Source organism: Procambarus clarkii, chromosome 19 (genome assembly GCF_040958095.1).
Source record: "Procambarus clarkii isolate CNS0578487 chromosome 19, FALCON_Pclarkii_2.0, whole genome shotgun sequence".
Lineage (NCBI taxonomy): Eukaryota > Metazoa > Arthropoda > Malacostraca > Decapoda > Cambaridae > Procambarus > Procambarus clarkii.
In genome coordinates this window covers 22,959,578-22,984,457 of record NC_091168.1, presented here as the reverse complement: position 1 = coordinate 22,984,457, position 24,880 = coordinate 22,959,578, and the positions used below count along the sequence as shown (strand labels likewise).

The 24,880-nt window shown below is 39.4% G+C and overlaps 1 protein-coding gene across 2 annotated transcripts in view; it reads right to left on the bottom strand.

Annotated features, from left to right (window-relative positions):
* Positions 1-5,188: 5,188 nt before the first annotated feature.
* LOC123757569 (nephrin) overlaps positions 5,189-24,880 on the bottom strand; it is a 282,325-nt gene continuing 262,633 nt past the window's right edge. Inside the window, exons 12-15 of one of the 2 annotated variants that reach the window (XR_006772779.2) lie at positions 22,528-22,755; positions 20,363-20,469; positions 16,314-16,413; positions 11,881-12,018 (exon numbers count right to left, since the gene is read on the bottom strand). Coding sequence is in view for 1 of the 2 variants with exons in the window: in XM_045741325.2 (XP_045597281.2) it covers positions 11,692-12,018; positions 20,363-20,469; positions 22,528-22,755 (662 nt within the window). In the remaining variant the exon portion in view is untranslated. Of the gene's footprint in view, positions 12,019-16,313; positions 16,414-20,362; positions 20,470-22,527; positions 22,756-24,880 lie in introns of both variants that reach the window. The other variant, XM_045741325.2, reaches the window with a different exon arrangement.

Here is a 24,880-nt window from a genome sequence, read left to right as displayed (position 1 = left end):
ATAAAGAACCGGTAGGTAATTTATTCGGTATAAGTCCCAACTAATAGCGTAGTATGATATCCTCAACCAATTCATGATTTGTTTACTATTCATCGCTAACCAGAATACAACTCACCTCTGCTGCATACTAGCGGATCTGCTGGGGATATATTTCAAAGGATCTGTGATATGTACCAGGCTTCAAGTTTATAGGTAATGTCCATTATGATTCTCCAGGAAAGCTTAAAGCTGGTTTTAAAATCGAATTCAGACTCAGATCTGAAACCCTTTGCCTGTCATTGTCTGTATCTGTGGCGTGACTGTCTTTGTGTCTGTCTCTGTGCGTTACCTGTCTAATGTCGTTTTGATCCGTATAATTTCTTTATCATCAATAACTTTATTAATGAAATCCATAATGAAACAGACGCTTCAGCATTTACCGTCAAAAAATGTAAATTGAATCCTTCTATACAGAGGAGGGGAGTAACAGGAGACCAATTTCGAAATATGAACACTATAACCAAAATATGGATGAGATATTACGCATATTTTGCATAGAGACCCCATGAATAATGCACTAAAATTTTCCTCAATTTTCCATGGAAAATAGCCATCTGTATCCTAACTATTATATTGGCAGTGGTTTACTGAGCCCCGAAGCAATAATTATATTGAATTTCATATGTAACTTTTCATACTGTTTTTTTTTTTTACTTTAAATACAGTAGCAGACTAAGGACCTAACACGCTAACATTAATGGGTTTAACTCGTTAACACTAGTGGGTTTAACACGCTAAAAGTAGTGGGTTTAACTCGCTAAACACTAATGGTGTTTAAAACGGTACCACTGTTGAATTTAACAGGCTACTTCTGCTGGGATTTAACAGTTTAACAATACCGGGATTTAACATTTTAAAGCTGCTGAGGCTCAATAAAGAATCCTAAATCTTTTAAGGTTAGATAAGCTTTTCCAAGAGAAACGCAATTTATAATCCGGCTTAAACAGATGGTCGGCCGGAAGAACAGGAATTAACGAGGCGTTCTCTCTCTTCACTAATGAGGACTGACAAGCAGGTGTATCTAATTAAGACAGGGATACTTTGCCGTCTCAGATATAAGACAATGCTAGGAATAGGAACAGTTAGATATAGAAGTAAGATCTAATACTTAATATCCTTGAGAAATGTAATACATGTTTGGAAAATGAGAGAATAGCTACGCCTATGTAGCTCTGAAAAGGGTTCAGGATAAGGGTTAGTGATGGAACGGGGGGAGGGGGATAGGAATGGTGCCGATCCACTTAAGACTGTCGCGTATTGAACGTCGACCTGCAGGAAGCCAGACCGTCGCTCTACCGTCCATCCCAAGTGGTTAGGTAAGATAGTTAACAATCAACTACAAGAGAAAGAAACTAACCAGCTCTTGAAGAACTCTCCCGAAACCAAACCAAACGTATTGAAAGAGAAGAATGTCATGTTTACCTTCACGTGACCCACTTGGCGACTGTCAGCCCCCATGATTTCAGTATATAGGCAAGACAACATCTCTTTCAAGGATCTCAACAAGACATAAGCAAAAAACGGCTCCATCTCAGAACACATAATTTCTACAAGCAGCGTGATCATCACGAGAGATATCACCAACATCGAAATAATCGACAGATACAATGGTAATAGAAGATTAGACATTGGCGAATCACTACATATCAAGCAACCCTAATCACATTCGTGTATATTCTCTTGTCAACAAGACGAAGATAGAATATCCACCACACATTGCCCCAGCCAACATAAAAACATAAAAAACATTAAAGATAAGATCCGTAGAAGACCTATTAGCCCATGTACCTTAAACATTATCTTATATTTTTTTGGATACATACGTGGTTGCTGGCGCTAATTGATATCCACTTGTACTATGCCGTGCATCACAGCTGCCCCTCGATATAATCCTTAGCGAATCGGATAGCTTTGATATCCTTTGCATTATGCGCTTTTGTTCTCGTATTGACATCTTTAGTGAAATTTAGCACCTTTTGACTATCCCGCATATTTGATGGTGCTACATAGCTTTCCCAGCTTGGTGCCTTCTTTTTATAATTACGTATTTGAGCTCTGTCATTGCAAATGTTGAGAAGATCAACCAAACGTTTCTCTTAGCGTCAGACCACATAAAACTGAAAAATTACCTTCGGAGTTAATTTTTTTAGCCTCTTTCTCAGGATCAATATTTAAAATTGTCAAGAAGACTTCCAAGGAATCATACGAGTTTACTTGGAATATTTCGATATTTAAAGGTGTAAAGTAAATTAAGATTTTCGTTTTATGTAAACCGATTTATAAGATATAAACGAATCGTCTCTCTGCTCAAATAGATTGTTGATTGTCCTATTCACCTGGGCTCTAAGACATTCGAACCCTGGACCCCACTTGTGTGAAGCCGAAGCTCTATCGACCGAGCTATTGAGTAGACTTAATAAGGAAAATTATCTATACTATAAGAACATATAGTGTTGACTGTAGAGACCACAGTGCAAGATGAGTTTGAGAGAGATGACCCAGACACTCCAGAATTCACGTGTGTAAGCTTGGTAGTCACATGTGTCCCCCTCGCCCACACCTGCTACTCTTGTGGCAACTGACAACACTGACACGAGGCAGAGATGAGGGATTAACAGAGGGAGGGATTAAAGCAGGGTTTAGGATCCTCTCGAACGTAGGTTCGAACCCTCGTTACGGCCCTTGTGGATTTGTTCGTGAGGGACTAACTATTGTATCTTAACAGTCCGTCTCCTCCAGAGACCACGATGACTCTGTGGTGAATGTTATCATCAATGACGATAACATTTGATGAATATAAACAATGTTTTAAGATGAGTTTTTGATGGGGACTTTTAGAAGTCGCTGTGGCCGACGTAGAAACTACAGCAGACACACTTGCTTTGCATTACGGGAATTGCAATAACTTATTACCGCAGGAGTTGCGATAGCCGATGTGAAAACTGCAGTAGCCGCTAGCCTATCACTGCAGGAGATGATCTTGCAAGTGGGGATGCTACAATAGACTGCAGCCTCTGCAAGATGATCTCATAAGACTGGAAGCTGCAGTAGCCAACAGTTTCTCAGGCCAATAACAGTTGTGGCTGGCGTTGATGTGGCAGTTAACTACCACCATCACCACCATCATCACCACCAACCCCATCACACTGGGGAGATACCTACCCACCATACCACCTCCTGGACACGATACCAATAACACAAAAATAACCTCCAAGATGGCACCGTTATGTCAGCCGACTTGTGCTGTATCACTGGCAATGCCCACTGATATTGTACCACGAATGAGGTTTAGCAAAGGTGTCTTATTAAGGTAATTGGAGTCGTCTATAACACATGCAAAAATGAGGTTTTTTTAACAACGATTATCAGTACCAATGAATGATTTGATATATCATGGGATAATTACATCCACGGGCGGTTCTCGGTGACTACTGCAGCAAGAGAATGACGAAATTTAGCGTGATACAGTCACATACACGTGACTTCATCACGTGTATGTGACTAGAAAAAAATGTCACAAAAACGTGATATTTATCTACCAAGGAGTCTTTGGAACATGATGGAACCGGAGTTGAGGGTCACGACCCCCAACGTGCGCCTAACCCACTGACATCCAGATGGCTAGCAGGTCTGGAAGAGAAGGAAGGGGAATCCAGGTGGCATAACTTCTATTATATGGTGATCCATGGATCATGGCGCGCGTCTGAAGTTACCAGGATGCTGGGTCGATCCGCCCCTCCTGCTGTAAAGATTTTCTTGTGGTCTGGGTCAAGTCAGAGTAGCAAGCTGCTTGGTGTACCCTTGACACGTAATGAAGGATGAAGATTTCAAACATCAGATACAGGCGACTTATATAGTGATCAAAATAGATCCAAACAATTAAAAATATTAATCAAGAGAAACGGAAAGGCGAGTTTCGTAACAAAAAAAGACATTAAGCAATTACTGACTTTTGCAATATTCTGGTACTCGTGATTTTATGTGAAAAATTGGCTGAAATTGCTCAAAATTTCTTACCTTGTCTTTGACATTATGTAATTTTCCAAGGAGATAATAATGGCGGCCAGATGGAAACAAAACGTAAAAGTTCACCGACTCAAAACAAAACAAAAAATCAAAACACCTTGACAAACATTTAATTGTAAAAAAAATATATAATAATTTTTGTTTATAACTATCATTTGAGACCAAAAGAAGTCTTATCTTATCAACCAATGTAATAAAAAAACAAGATCGTATAGCCAATTAAAGAGCAGTATTTACATGTCAACTTTTTTGGATCTCAGACGTCTCTCACCTCCACTATACTTTGCTCTATAAAACCGAACCAAAACAGCAAAATCTTGTTACATTCCATGAGACCCGAAGAGCATTCTCAGAGCCTTTATCTATGACGCCTCAAGCACGGTTGAACGCCAATCCTGGATGATCCGGCTTCTCAAGATAATCCCTTAAGAGGCAGATAGTTCGAGTTTAACTCACCTATTGAATAAATATTTCACATATGTGTTTCCATATATATTTTTTTTTGTCATTGTTTATTAGTATTATTATTCTAATAAATATGGGCCAGGCAAAAACTTTCGCGTATAATGAAAGATAATTACTTGCCATATATATAAAGTCCTTTTGGAATTCGTCTGAGGATGTCAGATATATTACAGGTTTATGTTCCAGACGCGATTGATTCATGACATATACAGGCTGCAACGCGAGAGCCAGATTGTCATGATCAATTTCGAATACACCTTTCATTGAGCGTGACACCAATCATGAAGCGTGACAATCTTACATGAAGCGTGACATCTTGAGAGAAGTATCGTGACACATGAGCAGTAAACCTCTCCTAGGGTCGTGACACATGACACAGGTTTACTTTCATGGGGTAGTGTCAATTACACTTGGCCTCTCCTACGTTCTTGACAACTGCCGCCGGCACGTGCCGCCTTGACACATTAACAGCTACCAGCATCCCCCCTTCGACCTGTCCAGACCACATGACTGCACTATTTGCCTTGAGGAAGATCTTCCTGAGCGTCAGGAAGATCCTGACACTCGGCAAGTGTCAGGATCTTCCGCCTCATTACTTCTCAAAATGCAGTCAATCCTCAGCATCATAATATGGCATTGGGTAAGATTAAATACTATAAACCAACTCTATAATTTTATTACTAACTTAGTTTCCATAGAGCAGAAGACTTTACAATATATCTTAAAGCTACGTTTGATTACCTTCTATAGTTAAACGCATCGTTTTTAGGTCTCCTTTATCACCATCAAAAATATTTTTATTATTTTTTATTTATTTTTTTTTGTATTTTTAATATCTCAATGATCTTATAAAATTTTGTAGAGACGGAGATCAGGAGCCGTGAGGGTAATAAAGCATTGGAAAATATATATATATACATTTGTTTTAAATAATAAAACAGCCTGGCGAGCATTGATTCTTGTTCTGTTTTTCTTCACAGAAATCACTCAAAGCATACTTCATTTGGGTGTTATGCATGGTTATAATTATTGAAAATGTACATAGATATATGTATACACACTTGCTCGCATTTATATGCAGTTGCTCAGTACACACACACACACACACACACACACACACACACACACACACACACACACACACACACACACACACACACACACACACACACACATACACACACACACACACAAAAGAGTAGAGGGGACATGATAACAATATGTAAGATTCCTAAGTAAATTGACTAAGCAGACAAAGGAACATTGTTCAAAGCTAGGAACAGCATAACCAGGGTGGGGAGGGGATGGACATTAATGGAAACTAGAAACACAAATGAGCCACAGAGATATCATATGTTCACATATGATATTGAAACCGTTTCAATGTGTTCACACGTAGTGTTCACACCTTTCCAAATATATCACACACCTTTCAAACACGCTATCTTTCTAGCTAATCATAATACATCTTGCCAAAATATATATTGCGGACAAAAAAAACAGGAACGGCTTCAAATACCCAGATATTAAACCTCTCTGCCATATTCTCAAGAAATACGGTAATACAGTTGTATAGAATAAAAAATACAGTTGTATGATAGTGGCAGCAAAAGGGAAGTGACTGCGCCCGTCTTACAGTGAAAGGCATTATCGTATGACTAGATCACACTTCACGGGTTTATTTAAAGTGCAAATGAGGTTTATATAAGAACACTCTCAAAATAGTAAACACTCTAATAAGGGTGTTAAAAAATAAGGGTGATTTAGTTATCTTTTTCTATAATGATGTCAGCACGTACAATCAGCTCGATGTTCAGTATGAGAAAAATTATAGATTTATTAATATAATGAACATGCTCTCTTATAACAAAAAAAATATATATAATTTAACAAATGTACAGAATGTTTCTACATCTAAAGCTTTAAGCATGTAAAGAAAATAGTTTATGTTTCAACACTCAATATTACATTTAATTATTAGTTAAATATAACTGCACACACACACAATATATATATATATATATATATATATATATATATATATATATATATATATATATATATATATATATATATATATAAAAGTATGCAGAATAACTACAAGGAAATATATATTTCAGTAATTCACTTATTTTGTAAAGTATTTATACATTTATAGAAACAGCAAAAAACTAAATACTTAAAATGTTAGGTTTAAATTTCCGTTTTCAAAATTCTACAACAATGGAAGCTCCTATTCCAAGAATACAGTAGTTACATACACCCTTTCAAGAATAACATTTACGTGTACAAATACAAGAATACTATTTTACGTGCACACGTTCAAAAACGCTGGATTACAGAGGGTTTCTCTCTATCCTGGCAGTCTTGCTCTCCCAGCCTCAGAGTTCGATGTTTGTATATCTAATAAATGCTCTGAGTCCATTCTTGCTTTACTGTCCAGACACTCTGGCAACTTTTGCTCTCCTGGTCTGAGTCTCTCTCTTTCTCTTTCTCTCTCCTTTCCCCCATCTCTCTTCCTCTCCCTTTATGGCTCTCACCCTCTCGGTTTCTTCCCCTCCTTCCCTACCTCTCTCTCTCTCTCTTTTCCTCTCCCTTTCTCTCTCACTCTCAACAGGACCCTGCGCACACAACCTTCCCGACTAACGATTAATAATTGCCAATTCATCATTACATCAACGTTGGGGTATAGTTTCATCAACGTCATTGGCCACATTTTACTTCGTTGATACGTGGTGGAACGACACCTCTGCTCCCTGCAGTTGTTGTTGTTGTTAAAGATTCGCTACCTGGAACAAAAAGTTCCAAGTAACACGGGCTATGGTCAATGCAGGGAAGTCCTTTCACCTCTTGTTCCTTGGGTTTCACGAAAGGGATTTTGGACGTGGGATTGACTGGGTTACTCTCGCATTACTTGTAAACGCGCCTTTAACGGAATGTAATTTCCGATAGATTATTGGCTGCTAGAAGAATTGGTGATATTAAATAGCAATTAATGATATCCGTTACGTAGTGCTTGGTTCCGCAAAATGTTATCAAATAGTATGGACACTGTAGTACAGTTTGCTCTAGCTAATTGGCATTCAGCAATCGGCCAATTAAAAGGCAAGCGCTTGTGGTGCCAATTGTCGAATGAAAACGTGGAAGATTTTACAATATATTTCATAAACTTTTTGCTCTGTAGGCATGATAGTAATTGCATTTTGGTATCCTGAATGTCCATTGAATCCATGTTACATAAAAAGTACCAATTGTTATATTTTCGTTAAATATCATAATACTTGACAAAAACTGTTACACTAAAGAAGCAAATAATAGTAGTAATGTTAAAATATTTACATTACTAATGATGTTAAACTGGTTCATTAAATGAAGGACAGTATTGCTTCAGGTACCTGTGCACCTTTGGAAAGGCCCAGCTTGCAACAAGCAAATGCAACTAAGAATGTAGATAATAATGAATGTTTAAAACTGAACTTCTGTTTCCAACACAAATCTGTCACTGATCAGAGAATATAATTTTGTCAAATTTAAGAGATAAATCCCTGTTTAGTCCTGAGATCCGTTTAACATACTTATCATCATTACCATACTTTCTCACAGACTTAATCGAATTCAATTTTGACACTATTGACCACAGCGTAATAATGGAAGTGGTTTAATGAAAAAATATAGCAATAAACATTTATTTTTTCCGCAGACTAGGAAGACAAGTTCTCCCCATAAGGTGAGTTGTGAATACGTTCGATTATTGTGAATAGGTTTGATGCCTCCGATTAACCAACAAATTTTAAATGGCCTCGGCTGTCAAGTCTTTAAAACGGGATACAGCCACGCCACTAAAGGTCGTGGATATAAAAGAGGTATTCGAACCAATATTAACAGTTCACTGTTCAACGAATCACCTACTATACTCGAGAGTTTCATCTGAAAAAGTTGGCAACCTTTTTCGTATTTTATTAGCAGCGGACCCGACGGAGGGTCTCGATCCCCAGACAGTCGCTGCTAGTCCAGGCCATTTTAAGCCACAACGTACAGAATCCAGTGTTCTATAGTCTTACCAGAAACGCACAAACTTACACCTCCAAAACTAACCAACCGATGAAAAAGAGGATTTTTTTGTGATACACTGTTCATAGCACGTTGTATTTGGTATGTTGGTTACCATAGGCTGTGAGGGGGACTTGGTTGTGCTGGAGGTGTTACGAATGTTTGTTTCAGCTCTTGTAATTGATGACGGTAATTTTGTTGATGTTAATAATGAGTCGGTTAATTATAGCCGATGTAACCATTCTCTCTCTCTCACCACAGTAACCCATGCCCCACTACCGTACACACTCACCACAGTAACCAATGCCCTACTACCGTACCCACTCATCACAGTAACCCATGCCTCACTACCGTGCCCACTCACCACAGTAACCCATGCCCCTCTACCGTACCCACTCATCACAGTAACCCATGCCCCACTACCGTACCCACTCACCACAGTAACCCATGCCCCTCTACCGTACCCACTCATCACAGTAACCCATGCCCCTCTACCGTACCTACTCATCACAGTAACCCATGCCCCTCTACCGTACCTACTCATCACAGTAACCCATGCCCCACTACCGTGCCCACTCATCACAGTAACCCATGCCCCACTACCGTACCCACTCACCACAGTAACCAATGCCCTACTACCGTACCCACTCATCACAGTAACCCATGCCTCACTACCGTGCCCACTCACCACAGTAACCCATGCCCCTCTACCGTACCCACTCATCACAGTAACCCATGCCCCTCTACCGTACCTACTCATCACAGTAACCCATGCCCCACTACCGTGCCCACTCATCACAGTAACCCATGCCCCACTACCGTACCCACTCATCACAGTAACCCATGCCCCTCTACCGTACCCACTCATCACAGTAACCCATGCCCCTCTACCGTACCTACTCATCACAGTAACCCATGCCCCACTACCGTGCCCACTCATCACAGTAACCCATGCCCCACTACCGTACCCACTCATCACAGTTACCCATGCCCCTCTACCGTACCCACTCATCACAGTTACCCATGCCCCTCTACCGTACCCACTCACCACAGTAACCAATGCCCCTCTACCGTACCCACTCATCACAGTAACCCATGCCCCTCTACCGTACCTACTCATCACAGTAACCCATGCCCCACTACCGTGCCCACTCATCACAGTAACCCATGCCCCACTACCGTACCCACTCATCACAGTTACCCATGCCCCTCTACCGTACCCACTCATCACAGTTACCCATGCCCCTCTACCGTACCCACTCATCACAGTAACCCATGCCCCACTACCGTGCCCACTCATCACAGTAACTCATGCCCCACTACCGTACTCTTGGTGCCCAGGAACGTGTCACCGTGGGCAGGACCTCAGCTGACAAGGGAAGACAATTGAAGACACATGTTCAGTGAGTCGATGATATCTTTGTTAAGTTATTTCTGATTGTCAGCAAGAAAAGAAAACAGTGGACTAATGGTGCGATATTTGGCTTTAGTTTCCAGTACACAATTAAGAGGTAACAGAATTGCCTTAAGACAATACAAATAAAATCTTACATTATTTTCTTAAAAATAGTTCTATGCCATTTAGGAAATAGAAAGTATAATTTTAATAAAACTTACACCTATTCATATATATATAAATATATATATACATGTACATACATATAGAAAAATGTCCATACACATTACACTGAATCATACCTAAACTCTCTGAGGAACGAGGCTGGTGATTAGTGTTATGCTTGTTGAAGTTTACTCCTTAGGCAAACGGGAGAGAGAGTTCGATACCGCAATACAACATTAATACTTTCTCCTAGATATATATATCACCTTGTGATCTACATAGAACCCTACATAGTGACAAACAATGCTGTGATATGTGACCTAATAACAGGGCATTTAAACCCTCTTCAGCTTTGAACCACAGTGTTAAGCAATTTCACCGTGATTGGCTGATAATTCCCAAATCTGTATCAAATTGGTGAGCCAATTATTTATTTTTTTAGATACGAATTACTTTTTGTTAGTGTATGTGTTTGTTTCTTTACAGAATACTCTCGACAATTTAGTGCCATTTTTAATTAATTAGACGTTTATTAACGTTTTTATTAATTAAACGTATATTAATAGTTTTTTTACATATACTTAATTATGAATTATTACTCACACTACAAATCATCATAAAATGTGGGAAAATATTGAAGTCATTGAGCGGATAGAATCCGCATTCCTGAACTCCTTTGGCAAACGGGAGAGAGAGAGTTCGATTCCGCAATAAAATCATTAATATTTACGTCTCGATATAACACCTGGTGATATTCAGTTTCATGTATAATGTTTCTGTATAATGTTGATGCCGTTTTGGCAATGTATTTTACCTGAATTATACAAGAGGTTCTTGCCAGTGCTCACCATCGACCACAAAACACAATCGCGCGCTCAAACATCCCAAGTGCACACGCAAATCAGGCATGTGTGCACGCACACTGTGCAAGAGTGTACACACACTCTTCACCCACATGTTCTGTCAAAAAAAAATTCTTCTAATCAACTATCAACTAAATTTCAATGATTTCTAAAAAAAATATATATTAACTGTTTTCCACCCGTTTGGTATCTTATCCATGCCAATTAAGCATCACCTTCATTAAATTGTAACATTAAAGGAATTAGTAATAGTAATTAAATTAAAAAATATTTGTAATTAGTCCTTTCAATTAGTCCATGAGGTACATCATCTAAGATATCCGAATAACGTGTAATCTTAGATGTAATAGTGACACAACATCTTAGATATCCGTGAGGCGGAACACCTGTGATATCCGTGAGGCGAAACACCTGTGATATCCGTGAAATACATCATCTACCAACAACCATTTCACTTCATACACACACCTCACCATACATGATATACACCAACGATAACATATACACTTAGCTGGCTACTTGTATATAGTTATCAAACTTATCATCGTGTCAATCCCATTTCGTCCTTTTTTGCTATTAACCTACTGGAAGCGAGTAACAGAAGGTGGATAAGCCCGGCGAACGTACGCTTGGCCTTTCAGATGCTGCTTAGCCAGCGTCCAGGAGCCTGGCGAAGCTTCAACTGACTCACACACTACTCTCTAGCGCCCCGTCCATGAGCGGAATCTCGTCAGGTTCCCGAAGAGCAGCGGAATCCACGTCCCTTGCGGCCTGCTTCCCTAATTTGCTCGCCTGCGGCTGCTGTTGCTGCTGCTGCTGCTTTAGCTGCTTCAGCTGTTGCTGCTGCTGCTGCGCTGTGCGGGCGTGATCGATTGTTGCGTAGATAGTCGCGTCCTCGCTCGAACGAACGGCCCCATTGGCGCCACTGCCTCCCTGTTTCTTGCCGGTCTTGTGCTTACTCTTCCCGTTGTTGAAGGTGAGTTCAGCGTACTCAACGTCGTCCTTCTCGGTGCTCTGTGGGATGGGAGTGAGACAGGTAAATGAGACAGGTAAGTGAGACAGGTAAATGAGACAGGTAAATGAGCAAAACTGCTGCGGATTTTAGTCTCGTCATTCAGAGAGGATCTAGAAGCGGAAACTAAGGCAAAAATGGTCAAGCCCACAAAACACATATCAAGCTTCTCAACTCACAAGATGTGAGAAAATCATTAGAGTTGGGTGCTGGGAATCGAACCAGTGTCCTTAATCCAGCGTTTGCTCCAGTGATTTTCATCACGAGATGGTCATTTCTTTGGGCATTCCAAGCTTCCTTGTGTATTCGAAAACATTCCCTTGAGTATGTTAGGGAACATTGTCATTAATTACAGGTATTCAGTTGTTAGAACGTTCATAACGCGCTTAACGCAAACTGTCAATGGTTCGCATTAATGAAACCCTTAACCTTAACGATGCCTAAGCAACAGTAGATGAAAACACTAAACTCTCTTTCATGTCTACTCGTTTACACAATCACAAACACACACACACATATATATTCACAAACATTTACGTCACGAAAACAAATCATGAGTTGACCAGACCACACACTAGAAGTTGAAGGGACGACGACGTTTCGGTCCGTCCTGGACCATTCTCAAGTCGATGGACTTGAGAATGGTCCAGGACGGACCGAAACGTCGTCGTCCCTTCAACTTCTAGTGTGTGGTCTGGTCAACATACTTCAGCCACGTTATTGTGACTCATCGCCTGCAAATCATGAGTTGACCAAATGGAAGTTCTGCCTGGCAAGATTGCAAGAGTTCTACGATAACCTAACATCAAGCGCTCTGCCTGGCAAGATTGCAAGAGTTCTACGATAACCTAACATCAAGCAAGCGCAATAACGACGGCTGGGAAGACAACATATACCCAGATAGTAAAAAAATAAAACTTTGACATTGTGTCGCAAACTCGACGAACATACTGGGGCAAGAGGACTGAAACCAGCGAAGGAATATGTGACATACCTGATGCAAAGGGTTATATAGAGAACATAAATCCAGACGGAGATGAGGTGGAGTACTGCAATGGTTAGTACAAAGTTACAAAGTTTCTTTCCTGTTCTCTGCAGATGTCAATGACCTGATCAAGGAAATCGCCTCAGTGTAGATTGATGTTTTCGGAAAAAGCAGATAAGGGTATTGCAAAATATTCAAAGAGCGAAATAAACGGTAGGAATGATTAGAAAGATGATCAATCCAGTTTTACCCGAACTAATGTAATAAAATGATAGTGAGGGAAGGAGGAAGCGAGGAGACACGCACACAGTGAGAGAAAGGCAGGTCATGGAGACAGGAAATAACAATACTGCGGTAGTAGACACATCAAATCTGTGGCTAGAGACACATGTAAACAGAATCACATTAGTGGCATGTGAAAAGCTGGCAAATATTTAAGTAGCTTTCATTAATTTGAGCATATATAAAGCCTACATGACACTGTAAACTGTTTACATCAGGCGGGGATTGGAACATGACACTCCAGCTAGAAGATCTCCATCAGAACAAGCACAGGAGAAAAATTTACCAAAGGTTATGAAACAACATTGGCTCGGGAAATGAAAATATGAGAGCACGAGAATATGGCTTAAGGATCTTGCTGCATTAGAGAAGGATAAATGAATGTGACATATGATTCTAAAACAGAAATTTCACGATAAGAACGAAATGTTTATGATGTGAAACAACAGAACGAGATGAGAGTGATGGAAGCTTGAGTCAAGGGAATATGTGACATTTATGTAGCTCAGATTAATTAGCAAATATAATTGGATGTGATAGAAATCCAAAGCCTATTCATCCCATCATACACACAGACACACACACACACACACATACACACACACACACACACACACACGCAAGATGAGAGCCTTTTTTCCACAATACAAAGATTTAAAATGATCAAAGCTGTTTAGGAGAGTACAAACAGGGTGTGCCTTTTATCACAGCAAACATTCTCGATTCTGTGATAAACAGAGAGGTTTATCCCTGTGTTTATCCCTCTCCTGCTGCCATCCCGATCAAGGATAATTAGGTATCTCGCAGTTAGTTTATACGAACTATATTTAGCTTCGTCGCTTTTGTCATCAGCGATACAGTCGACGACAGGCAGAAAAGATATTAAAAATATATATATTTGATGCTGTAAATCATTATTACTGTATAAACGATAACAATAATGATGACACAGCTTATATAATGCACCCATAACAATAAAATCATTAAAGAAAAGCCTTTGTAAGTGTTATGATATGATAGTAAGGTAACAGTTTACCAATACCGGTTTGGGTATCCACGAGGTGTCAGTAGAACCGCAGTTTACCACACACTCGTATGGGTATTCATGACAGATGTTCCTATAACAGCCTCAAGTTGAAACAAACGAATTATTTATTGTTATGAAAAACGAAAAATATTTGTATTTATGAAGATTGATTGGGTTAGATTAGGGAAGGTTTGGCTATCTTAGGTTGGATTAGGCTTTAATTTGGAGTGGGAATGTTAAATTTTAATTAAAGTCTATCTGCTAGGATCAAGAAAACCCTAATCTACATGTTTCAGGCAAGCAAACTAAATTTAAAGCTTCAATTTAATTTTTTCTAATAAAGTAAACTCTTTAGTTTACTTTACAAAGCATATATTTGTGCACTGAAATGGTAGGTATACCTCTCGATCACTCTACTACGCCATGCTGTTATTGAGTTTACATGTTCAAATTAATGCTTCAAAATTAAACAATGCAAGAACAGAGGAAATTAAATACCACTTGAGTTCTGCTGTGAATTATTACATTAACATTTACATTCCTGAAAATGTATAAATTTAAATGCGTTGATATAAATGAATATATGAATCTAATTCTACAAATGCTTAATAATCATATGAGCAATGGATATTTTTATTAATCTCGATTATGTGAATAAATTTTCTAGTGGTTATTGCAGATAATAAAAATCTACCGATATGACTATCCATAAATAAGAGTCATCACTGGGAGTTACGTTAGAAAAATATGTTTGTGATTGCTTTCAAATTAATACAAGCAGATCTCATGTGAAGCATTCAAATTATAGCATGGATATACTATCTGGGTCATTCAGATTAATGCACGTATATTTCATCTTCAACAAGCTTTTCCAATATGCTATACACACACACACACACACACACACACACACACACACACACACACACACACACACACACACACACACACACACAGTGTTCAGTAACATGACTTTTCCAATTTCTCATATACGTAAATGATGCTTCAGAGGAAACATTCTCATTCTTCTCAATATTTGCTGATGCCAAAATTATAAGGATGATTAAGATAGAGGAAGATAGCAAGAGGCTGCATGATAACCTGGACAAACTGAATGCGTGACCTAACACGTATCTACTTGAGTTTAAAAAGAATACATGTAAAGCAATGAAGCTAGGTGAAGAGAGCAGTAGGCCGGATACAAGGTTCCAAATGGGTGATAAAATTCTTCATGGTTTACAGAAAATGAACAGTAGGGCGATATCACACCGTCTCTTGAAACCCACATTAACATGGATATCTTCAGAGGCATATGCCAGGTTGGCCAACATATGAGCCGCTTTTAGAAATATGTGTAAGGAATCATTCACAACCTTGCATATCACACATGTTAGACCAATCCTGGAGTATGTGGCACCAGTATGGAGACTATTTCTAGTCAAGCCCAAGATGAAGTTAGAAAAAGTTCAAATGCATGCCACCAGACTATTACCAGAACTGAGAGGTATGAGATTTGAGGAAAGACAACATAATTTAAACCTCACATTGCTGAAAGACAGGAGAGTTTGAGGAGACACGATTGCCACATACAAAATCCTCAGTGGGGGGAATTGATCAAGCAAGATTATTTAGCGTGCGTGGTACTCGAACAAAGGGACACAGGGAGGAACTGAGTACCCAAATGAGATACTGAATTTTAGTGTCAGTATTTAACAAATGGAATGTTGGGAGATGCTGGAGGCATTCTTCATACACAGCTTCAAATGTAGATGAAATTAAACACAAAAATTAGCTCAGAAATGTGTACAGAACAGATTCGATAACGAGAAACGAGACCAAAGAACTTGCTCAATCCTCGCTAGTACAAATAGGTAAGTGCACGCGTGCACACACACACACACACACACACACACACACACACACACACACACCTCCACCAAACACGCGTTCAAAGCAGTTTACTTAACAGCCGTGCATGTAAAGACATCCCAACTTGCACTTACGTCATATCAAACAGGGTGCTGAAGAGTGCATACAAAATAAATACATTTGGAAGGCAGGGGAGCAGGCGGACAGTAGCTAGCAGGCATAAGAACAACAAGACTGAAAGAGAAATTTAATAAATATAGGAGACAGATCGGATTAATTGAAAAGTGTCACACGGTAAGGGGACGTAGGTTTCAAGGACACTGAGGAGAAAGAGGGAGAGAGAGAGAGAAAGAGAGAGAGAGAGAGAGAGAGAGAGAGAGAGAGAGAGAGAGAGAGAGAGAGAGAGAGAGAGAGAGAGAGAGAGAGAGAGAGAGATAGTAGACGGGAGGAAGGAATACGAGATGGAACAAGGGTAGATGGAAGTACATTTAAAAGAATGATAATGGCAGAGCCATTATTCCACGACCTAGCTATCTGTTAGGAAAGGAATGATACTATTTATACACGATATTATATAGAAGGAGAGGATTCGGATAACTAAGCTGGAAGTTATCTCCCCTCCCACTTTCTACTCCTTCCAGATTATGCTGCCAACTGGAAAGAAAATTAGGAAGTCATACCAAGCAGTGGTGAGAAACTGATATTTGATAGGAAAGAGAAAATGGTTGTTTTGTTTTACTAATACCACTAATATAGATCTATAACTACCATAGCTAATTCTACAAAAATGAGGAACCGTCTCTGTTTATACTACCAATTAACCGGTTCATCAGGGCCCATGTCCTGTGAATGTTAAAATATAGTAAGTTAAATTTACACGAACAGATTCCTATCCAGTGGTTTCCCCTAAGATCTGTTTTTTTTGTGTTCGCAACTAAAACATCGAAAGAAAATGTCTTTCCAAGTTCTTCACCTTGGTAGATGTAGAATCTTTGTCACACTTTGCTATTACATCTATTTTCCTGAACTTTCAAGATATTATATAAATTTCTTGATGCTTGCATCCCAAATAGTTACGTCTCATCATGTCTTTGAATAGTCTGCGCTTCTTTACAGACAACAGGTTTCATTGTTCGTCTTTCCAAAAATGGTTTATTTTTTTAATGATTTAATTAGTTGAGGCGTTCATCTATGTGCTCACTTCAGATTACTTTATTGGAGATTCAAATTTCGAAGCGAAGAAAACCGAATCGCAGAGCATCTTGACTGCTCCACACTATCGTATAAACGACAAGGAAGTCTATGCAGAGAAATAGAAACGATGTGAGATAAAACAGCAAAAACTATTCAAAATCAAGGGAAGTCAAAGAGAGCAAGAGGCCATCGGGGAATTACAGAGGAATCCAAATTGATTTTTCTCCTATGCAAAATCTAGATAACCAATTACAACTTAAACTTCGCCCTTGCTAAGAGGTGTTGAAACTATACATCTGTTGACATCACTATTTCAAGAGGCCCATGCAGGAGAGTACATAATAATTTACACTTGAGAAAAGTTAGAGTGATTGGTTCCAAATCTGCACGTGGAAGTAGTTCCACATGTGATCTGAAGGCATGGCAGAAAGTGCGAAAAATCCCCTTTGAAAAGCATAGGTGAAATAGGTATATTAAGAGTCAATTCTATTAGAGTCAAGGACCTAAGATTGTTCAATACGCTGCCTCTGAACATAAGGGCCAGAACTGGCCGACCTCTCAATGTGTTCAGATGAGAACTTGATATACTTTTCTAATGGATGCCTGATCAATCGGGCTATGACCCATACGTCAGACTGTGACCAGCTGCATCTAGCAGCCTAGCTGACCAACCAGGGGACTCAGTCAGAGACCGGGCCGCGGGGATGTTGATCCTTGGAACCACTAGAAGGCAATCACAAGGTAAAATCCTATAAAATGCATTACACAGGGGTAAGATATTTGTTAGATATTGGTCTTTGTACATACGATAGCTAACGATGACCCATAAACGATAACTCTTTTCGTTATTCTCGGCAAAATGATATTCCTGACCTTTTGCTCTCAAATCTGACATGACTGGAAACAAAGTACATTTCCGTGGATTTATCTACATTCACGTTCATCCTTCATGTCTCTGAGCATTATATTATGGTCTGTTTAGGTTCCCACTGGATATATATAGGATCCATATCACATTCGAAATTGTTTCCTGAATTCTGAGTAACCTATAAATCTGTCACGAATCTTTTGTGTGTTTTCACATGGGATGGAAGGTGAAAATTTCATTCACAGATATTTATTTTACCAATTATTTTTCTGGCGCATGTGGCTAATGGGCTCGTTTCGCTGAAGCACTTGTCAGCATCTTCAGAAGCAGAGAAAATGTGAATAGAAACTGGCAGAGATGACGGTATGTAAGCCCGTTGTAGGATGAGAAGTAGTGAGGTGGTATCTTGTCGAGAGGACTAGGTTTTCTTGCTCTGCATTCTCATTGGCCGGGTTTGGGGGGAGGGGCAGTTGGCGTGGTGTTAACTAGTAATTCTATCACGCTCTTGTAGAACGCATCATCAAACGAGTGATACATAAACGCAAAGAACTACAGTGAAGCTAAAGAAAATAGTTGCGTGTTCTTCACTAAATTATCAGAAACTTATATATATATATATATATATATATATATATATATATATATATATATATATATATATATATATATATATATATATCATATAAAGTTATAAGGTTGTATCGATGGAAAAAAAATTGAAATTTTTCTTCTACAGTCACATGGACTGACGCCAAATAATTATAGGATGTCAATTCTATAATGTTTACCCACATACAACAAAGGTTATTTTAAACGAAGACTACTGTGTTATCGTATGTAAGTAACCTTTGAAACGTTCCTTACAGAGATCAGTGTCAGAAATTCCGTTTCAGTTGATGGTAAACGAACGTCAAAATAACAGGTTCGTTTAATAACGTCAAACGTCAAAATAACAAGTTCGTTTATTAACGTCAAACGTCAAAATAATAGGTTAAAAAATAACATTTTACTCCAATTAATTGAAGTAAATTGCCACCCAATTATAACAAATGACAGCATTGCAAAATATAATATTTTAAATTAAATTTTATTATTATTATTATTATTATTATTATTATTATTAGTGAATATCAATCATTTCACATCAGCTTATACTATGCGTGAAACTACTGACCTTTATAAAAAAAGATAATTAATTCATTAGACAATATACTTTATTAAATGGCTTCTGTACCTAAATCAATACTTCCTTTACCTCAAAATTACCTCAAAATGCACCAATACTTCCTTTACCTCAAAATCAACAGTGCCAAATCAGCCATAATTATATATATTTTCTTATGGAAAATAGGAAGTGCATACGGCAATCAGCTCATCAAATATCAGATTAGCTGCGACACATTCCAACCAATCCTTCTGAAATGACAATACTTTTAGCAACAATTTGGTCAAAGGTACTAATATGTAGTGATGTAAGCCTCCACATGCAAACCAGTAAACCTCTATTTGTACTGTTAATTGCAGTTCACAATAAAGTACAAAATAAATGAGTCCGGACAAAATAAAGCTAAAATCCAAATTTATACATTCCTAGGCCAAGCATAACACGTATATGAACTAAATGAGGCCTAATATTATGCCGTTAATTAGGCCGAGGGTTAATAGGAGAGGTTAGGTTAAATTTTACATTTTATGTTGTGGATAAAAATGTTTCCCATTTGACCAAATTCAGTAAATACAAAAGTCAAGTTTCTGGTGGTTGGTCCATCACTATATATTAGTACTTTCGACCCCTATAGTTATTATAAACACTTTCCTTTTAGAAGGACGGGCTGAGACATTCACATCAGTGAAAAAATATACGCTACCAGAACACATGTATCCTACAGAGAAACATAGGACACAAGTATATACACACGAGAAACATAGGCCACATCATATACAGACGACACTTAACATAAATGTGTATACACTAGACACATAGCTGATTTACTAGCTGTACAGAGAGAGGTGATATAGTGGGGCGTGAGGTGTTATAGTGGGCACAAGGCGTTATAGTGGGGCACGAGGTGTTATAGTGGGCACAAGGTGTTATAGTGGGCATGAGATGGTGGGGCCTACCTCGGAGTTTTTTGAGTGGCTGTCTTTGTTGTCGTAGGGCACAGTCTCGTAGATATTGGCGTGTTTCAGCTTCTGTGGAATGCCGTCCACATCTTCGTAAGTTGGATCTGCCGCCAGGTAATTGGGAAGAGCACAAATATATATATAATAGGTCTTCATGTGTATCTTTGTGAATATTTATTGTAATTAATAACTCCTGACCTGACCATATCTTCAAATATTATCCCCCATGCATAATTATCCCATTTGCTTGCGTTTCCTCATGTCCCTTAACCATTTTTCCTCGTTTTAAACCCCCCCTAAATTCTCCCGTTTATATTCTAAATTGGTGTATTTTTTCAGGCAACTAGTTTCCATTCGCTAAAAGCATGGTTTATCTATCACTCCTATGTCGTAGTTCTCTACTTATTGATGGGTCCAAATTACTAATAAAAAAGTTCACTAACGACGTAACCTCAAAGAAGGTGTGGTCTTAATAATAATAATCCTAAATTTGACCCTTGTCCTCTTAACTCAGTGCCCTTAAAAACCCCTACTATTATTTTCTGCTCCTAATGGTATCAGGTGAGGAGGGTGACTGGGACGATACATTAGACAAATAATAATGGGGTCCCAAGACCAGTCCAGCGAGGACAAGACAGCAAATAGGTACAATGTTGGCGTGATATTAACATTCAGAGCAAATTTGGACTGCAAAGGCATGGCCTGTAGATACCTTTGACTCCAGGACTTTTAAGCAAGTGGTATGCTTTTCTGTAGAGTTCTGTAAAGTACTGATGTCTAACCTCAGGTTCTGTTAGCCATTTGAGGTGCTTGATTTTAAAGTTATTTTCAATTATTCTTTCATTATATGTCTTTTTTTCTGGAGTCCTCAGCGCTCTTGTTAATTCCTTTTGAATGTCCATAATGTGAATCATGCCTAAAGACGTTTCTCGGTGATATAGTGAAGATCTTGTGAGGAAATAGGGTTATGGGTGAGGGTGAAATGGGCCAAACAGCCAACATTATTGAAACCAAGCGTTTAAGGTGTTTCAAACGCAGAGTGGACAGATATGTAGGTAATATGGGGAAACGTGAACGGTACATAAGCAATTAAGGACTAACAACTCCACTGTGTTGATCCTTTCTTACGTTCATATCATCTAGGTCACAGTGGACGTGAACGCTTCTCCCTACCCTCCTCTCTGTAGATCATCTAGTTTCTGGAGCATATGATATATTGCGTGCGAAAGTAGGCCTATCTTGAGTACTACATCTCCAAATTCGTCTCCAAGTACCTGTCTTCCTGTTACCTCTTTGCTCTCCTCCTACTTTGGTCCCCTACCACTTTGGTCGCTCCTCGTGACGTCTTTCCATTTCGACGACATTTATTATTTCTCTAATATCTCCCTCATCCTTAACCACCCCTCACCTCACCCTCTCCTCTATCTCCCCCACCTAGGTCTTGGCAGAGTTGTGTTAGGTTCTAACTTCTCCTCCCTCTCAGTTTCTCCTGCCTCCTTCCTCCTCCTCCTCCTCCCCTGAACAGTGAGTAAGATGAGTTTTGGTACTGCCTGGTGTTGGGTGCACGATAGGTTCATGCCTCAGGTGAGTCCTTGCTTCTTTCACTCATGTCCTAGATAACTCCTTACTTCCTTCAATCATGTCTTAGAGAACTCCTTAATTCCTTCACTCATGTTGTAGAGAACTCATTATTTCCTTCAATCATGTCTTAGAGAACTCCTCTTCTCACCTGAACACCCTAACTTCTCGCTTCACATTTTTACCTGTGAACTCACTCAAGGCTAACTCATCCATGATCTCCCCACCTGTTATTTACCCTCATATTTCAACATTAAAAATTCCGCTTTAGCGTGTAACTTGTACCATGTGAAAACATCGCACTAAAAACAAGCAATTAATTGCAACAAACAGAAAACATACATGGAGAAATTTCTTAGTGTTCCACTCCACACTAAATGTCTATTCATTTTGGCTATATGTATATACTATTTCATCATCACACCACAAACCACACACCTGCTATCACCACACCACAAACCACACACCTGCTATCACCACACCACAAACCACACACCTGCTATCACCACACCACAAACCACACACCTGCTATCACCACACCACAAACCACCCACCCTTCCCCCTTACCTCCGAGCAGAACTCACCAGTGCGACAGAGAATAACATCAGGTCCATCGTCCGGGTCCTTGGTGTGTTGGAGAGAAGGGTGTGGGACCTTGAGGCTGGAGTCTTGTGGGTCCTTGGCCCTCAGGGCATCGCCTCGTAGCTTCATCACCACCACCACCACGATGGCCACCAACACCAGTGCCCCCACCACCCCGATCAGGACCCCCAAGATCGGCGTGATGGGGAAGATATGGGGGTGGCTGATCCCTGAGGAAGGGAGATTGAGAGGTAGGGTGATGGGAGGAATGGTATATTATTAGATCATGCTGGAGTAGAGAACGAAATCGTTATGTCTCAGGTCTAGCGATCTCGTTATTTTCTCTCTCTCTCTCTCTCTCTCTCTCTCTCTCTCTCTCTCTCTCTCTCTCTCTCTCTCTCTCTCTCTCTCAGGAACAAGTGTTGTGTTTGCTGATTCAAATTGTTAGCTGGTTAACACAACACATGTACCCCTCTATTAGACTGTTTTACAGGAACTTTTTTCGACGGATATTATAAAAGGAGGAAAGTTTCCTGAAAGATATTATTTATAGGAACGTTATCCCCACAGACACAAATCATAACAAACAATTAACAATTTACTACAAAACCAAAAAAACGGCCAACCTATTCATGAAGAACTCTCCAGACACCAAACAGAACGCCTTCACAAACCTTCACATGCCTTCACATACCCACTTGGGGACTATCAGCCCCAATGACCTCAGTATATAGGCAAGACAACAATGTCTCTCTTTCTCTAGGCGATTAACAATGCACAATCAACAGGGCTCAATCAAGGAGCATATAATCTCCTCACACAATCAGACCATCATCAGAGAAATCTTAAGAAGCAGCAGAGAAGTTATCGACAGATACAACGACAATAAGAGACTCGACATCAGCGAGGCCCTACACATCAAGAAGTAAAAACTAACAATCAACAGCCAATTATCACATAATTACATTCTACCCACTTCAAGACCCCAAACTAACACAGAGGCAAAAAGATAAAACACGCAATGGTGTACCCATTAATTCACTTGTTCATCTCAATCATGTTCTGCATCACCTCACATCACCTCTTGCGAAACGTTTCTGGGCGTCAGACCATAAATAAAGTGTGAAAATGAACTTTGGGGAGTTAATTTTTCAGCTGCCATCGACAGTGAGGAAAAACATAAGAAATATTGAAAAGATTCGTGTTATAATCATTATACTTACATTATACACACTATATATATATATATATATATATATATATATATATATATATATATATATATATATATATATATATATATATATATATATATATATATATATAGTGTGTGTGTGTTTGTGTGCATTTACTATATGTATCTACACAATCGAGCTATTAGCTGTTAGACCCCGTCTTTCTAACCAACTTATTTTTCCTCTCTTATGTTTACTACATATATTTCTCCAGGTATACCGCAGATACATACCCCAGAGCGCTGTCCATTCAGCCGCGAGGCGCCAATGGTAATGTGTACATATTTATCTAGTTGTACTTACCTAGTTGTGCTTGCGGGGGTTGAGCTCTGGCTCTTTGGTTCCGCATCTCAACTGTCTCAATCAACTAATGTACAGGTTCCTGAGCCTACTGGGCTCTATCATATCTACACTTGAAGCTGTGTATGGAGTCAACCTCCACCACATCACACTGTGTGTGTGTGTGTGTGTGTGTGTGTGTGTATGTGTGTGTGTGTGTGTGTGTGTGTGTACTCACCTAATTGTGCTTGCGGGGGTTGAGCTCTGGCTCTTTGGTCCCGCCTCTCAACCGTCAATCAACTGGTGTACAGATTCCTGAGCCTATTGGGCTCTATCATATGTGTGTGTATATGTGTGTGTGTGTGTGTGTGTGTGTGTGTGTGTGTGTGTGTGTGTGTGTGTGTGTGTGTGTGTGTGTGTGTATGTGTGTGTGTGTGTGTGTGTGTGTGTATATGTGTGTGTGTGTGTGTGAGTACACACCAGAATTGATGAAAAATTTCTCTGGTGCAGACAGTCTGGCGTTGGCTGTGAAGCCGCCGGGTGAACACTGACCAATTTGTTGCGGTTTCATGTATGCAAATCTGATCAAAGTTTGAAGAATGGCTTTACTTTTCATGAATAGTATAGCAGGTGTTGGGTCAGTAGCGCGCCCCGCGGACCCGCTCTCCTCACCTTAATCAAAAGTGTCCCCATTTTAGCGCCTCGAGCGAGACAAATGACTCTCGAATCATTCTCTCTCTTTCTCTCTCTGCCTGTGATGTATTTCAGTCTGCTTGATTGTATGTAAAACTGTCTGCTCTCTATAGGATTTTATTGCATCTCTCTCTCTCTCTCTCTCTCT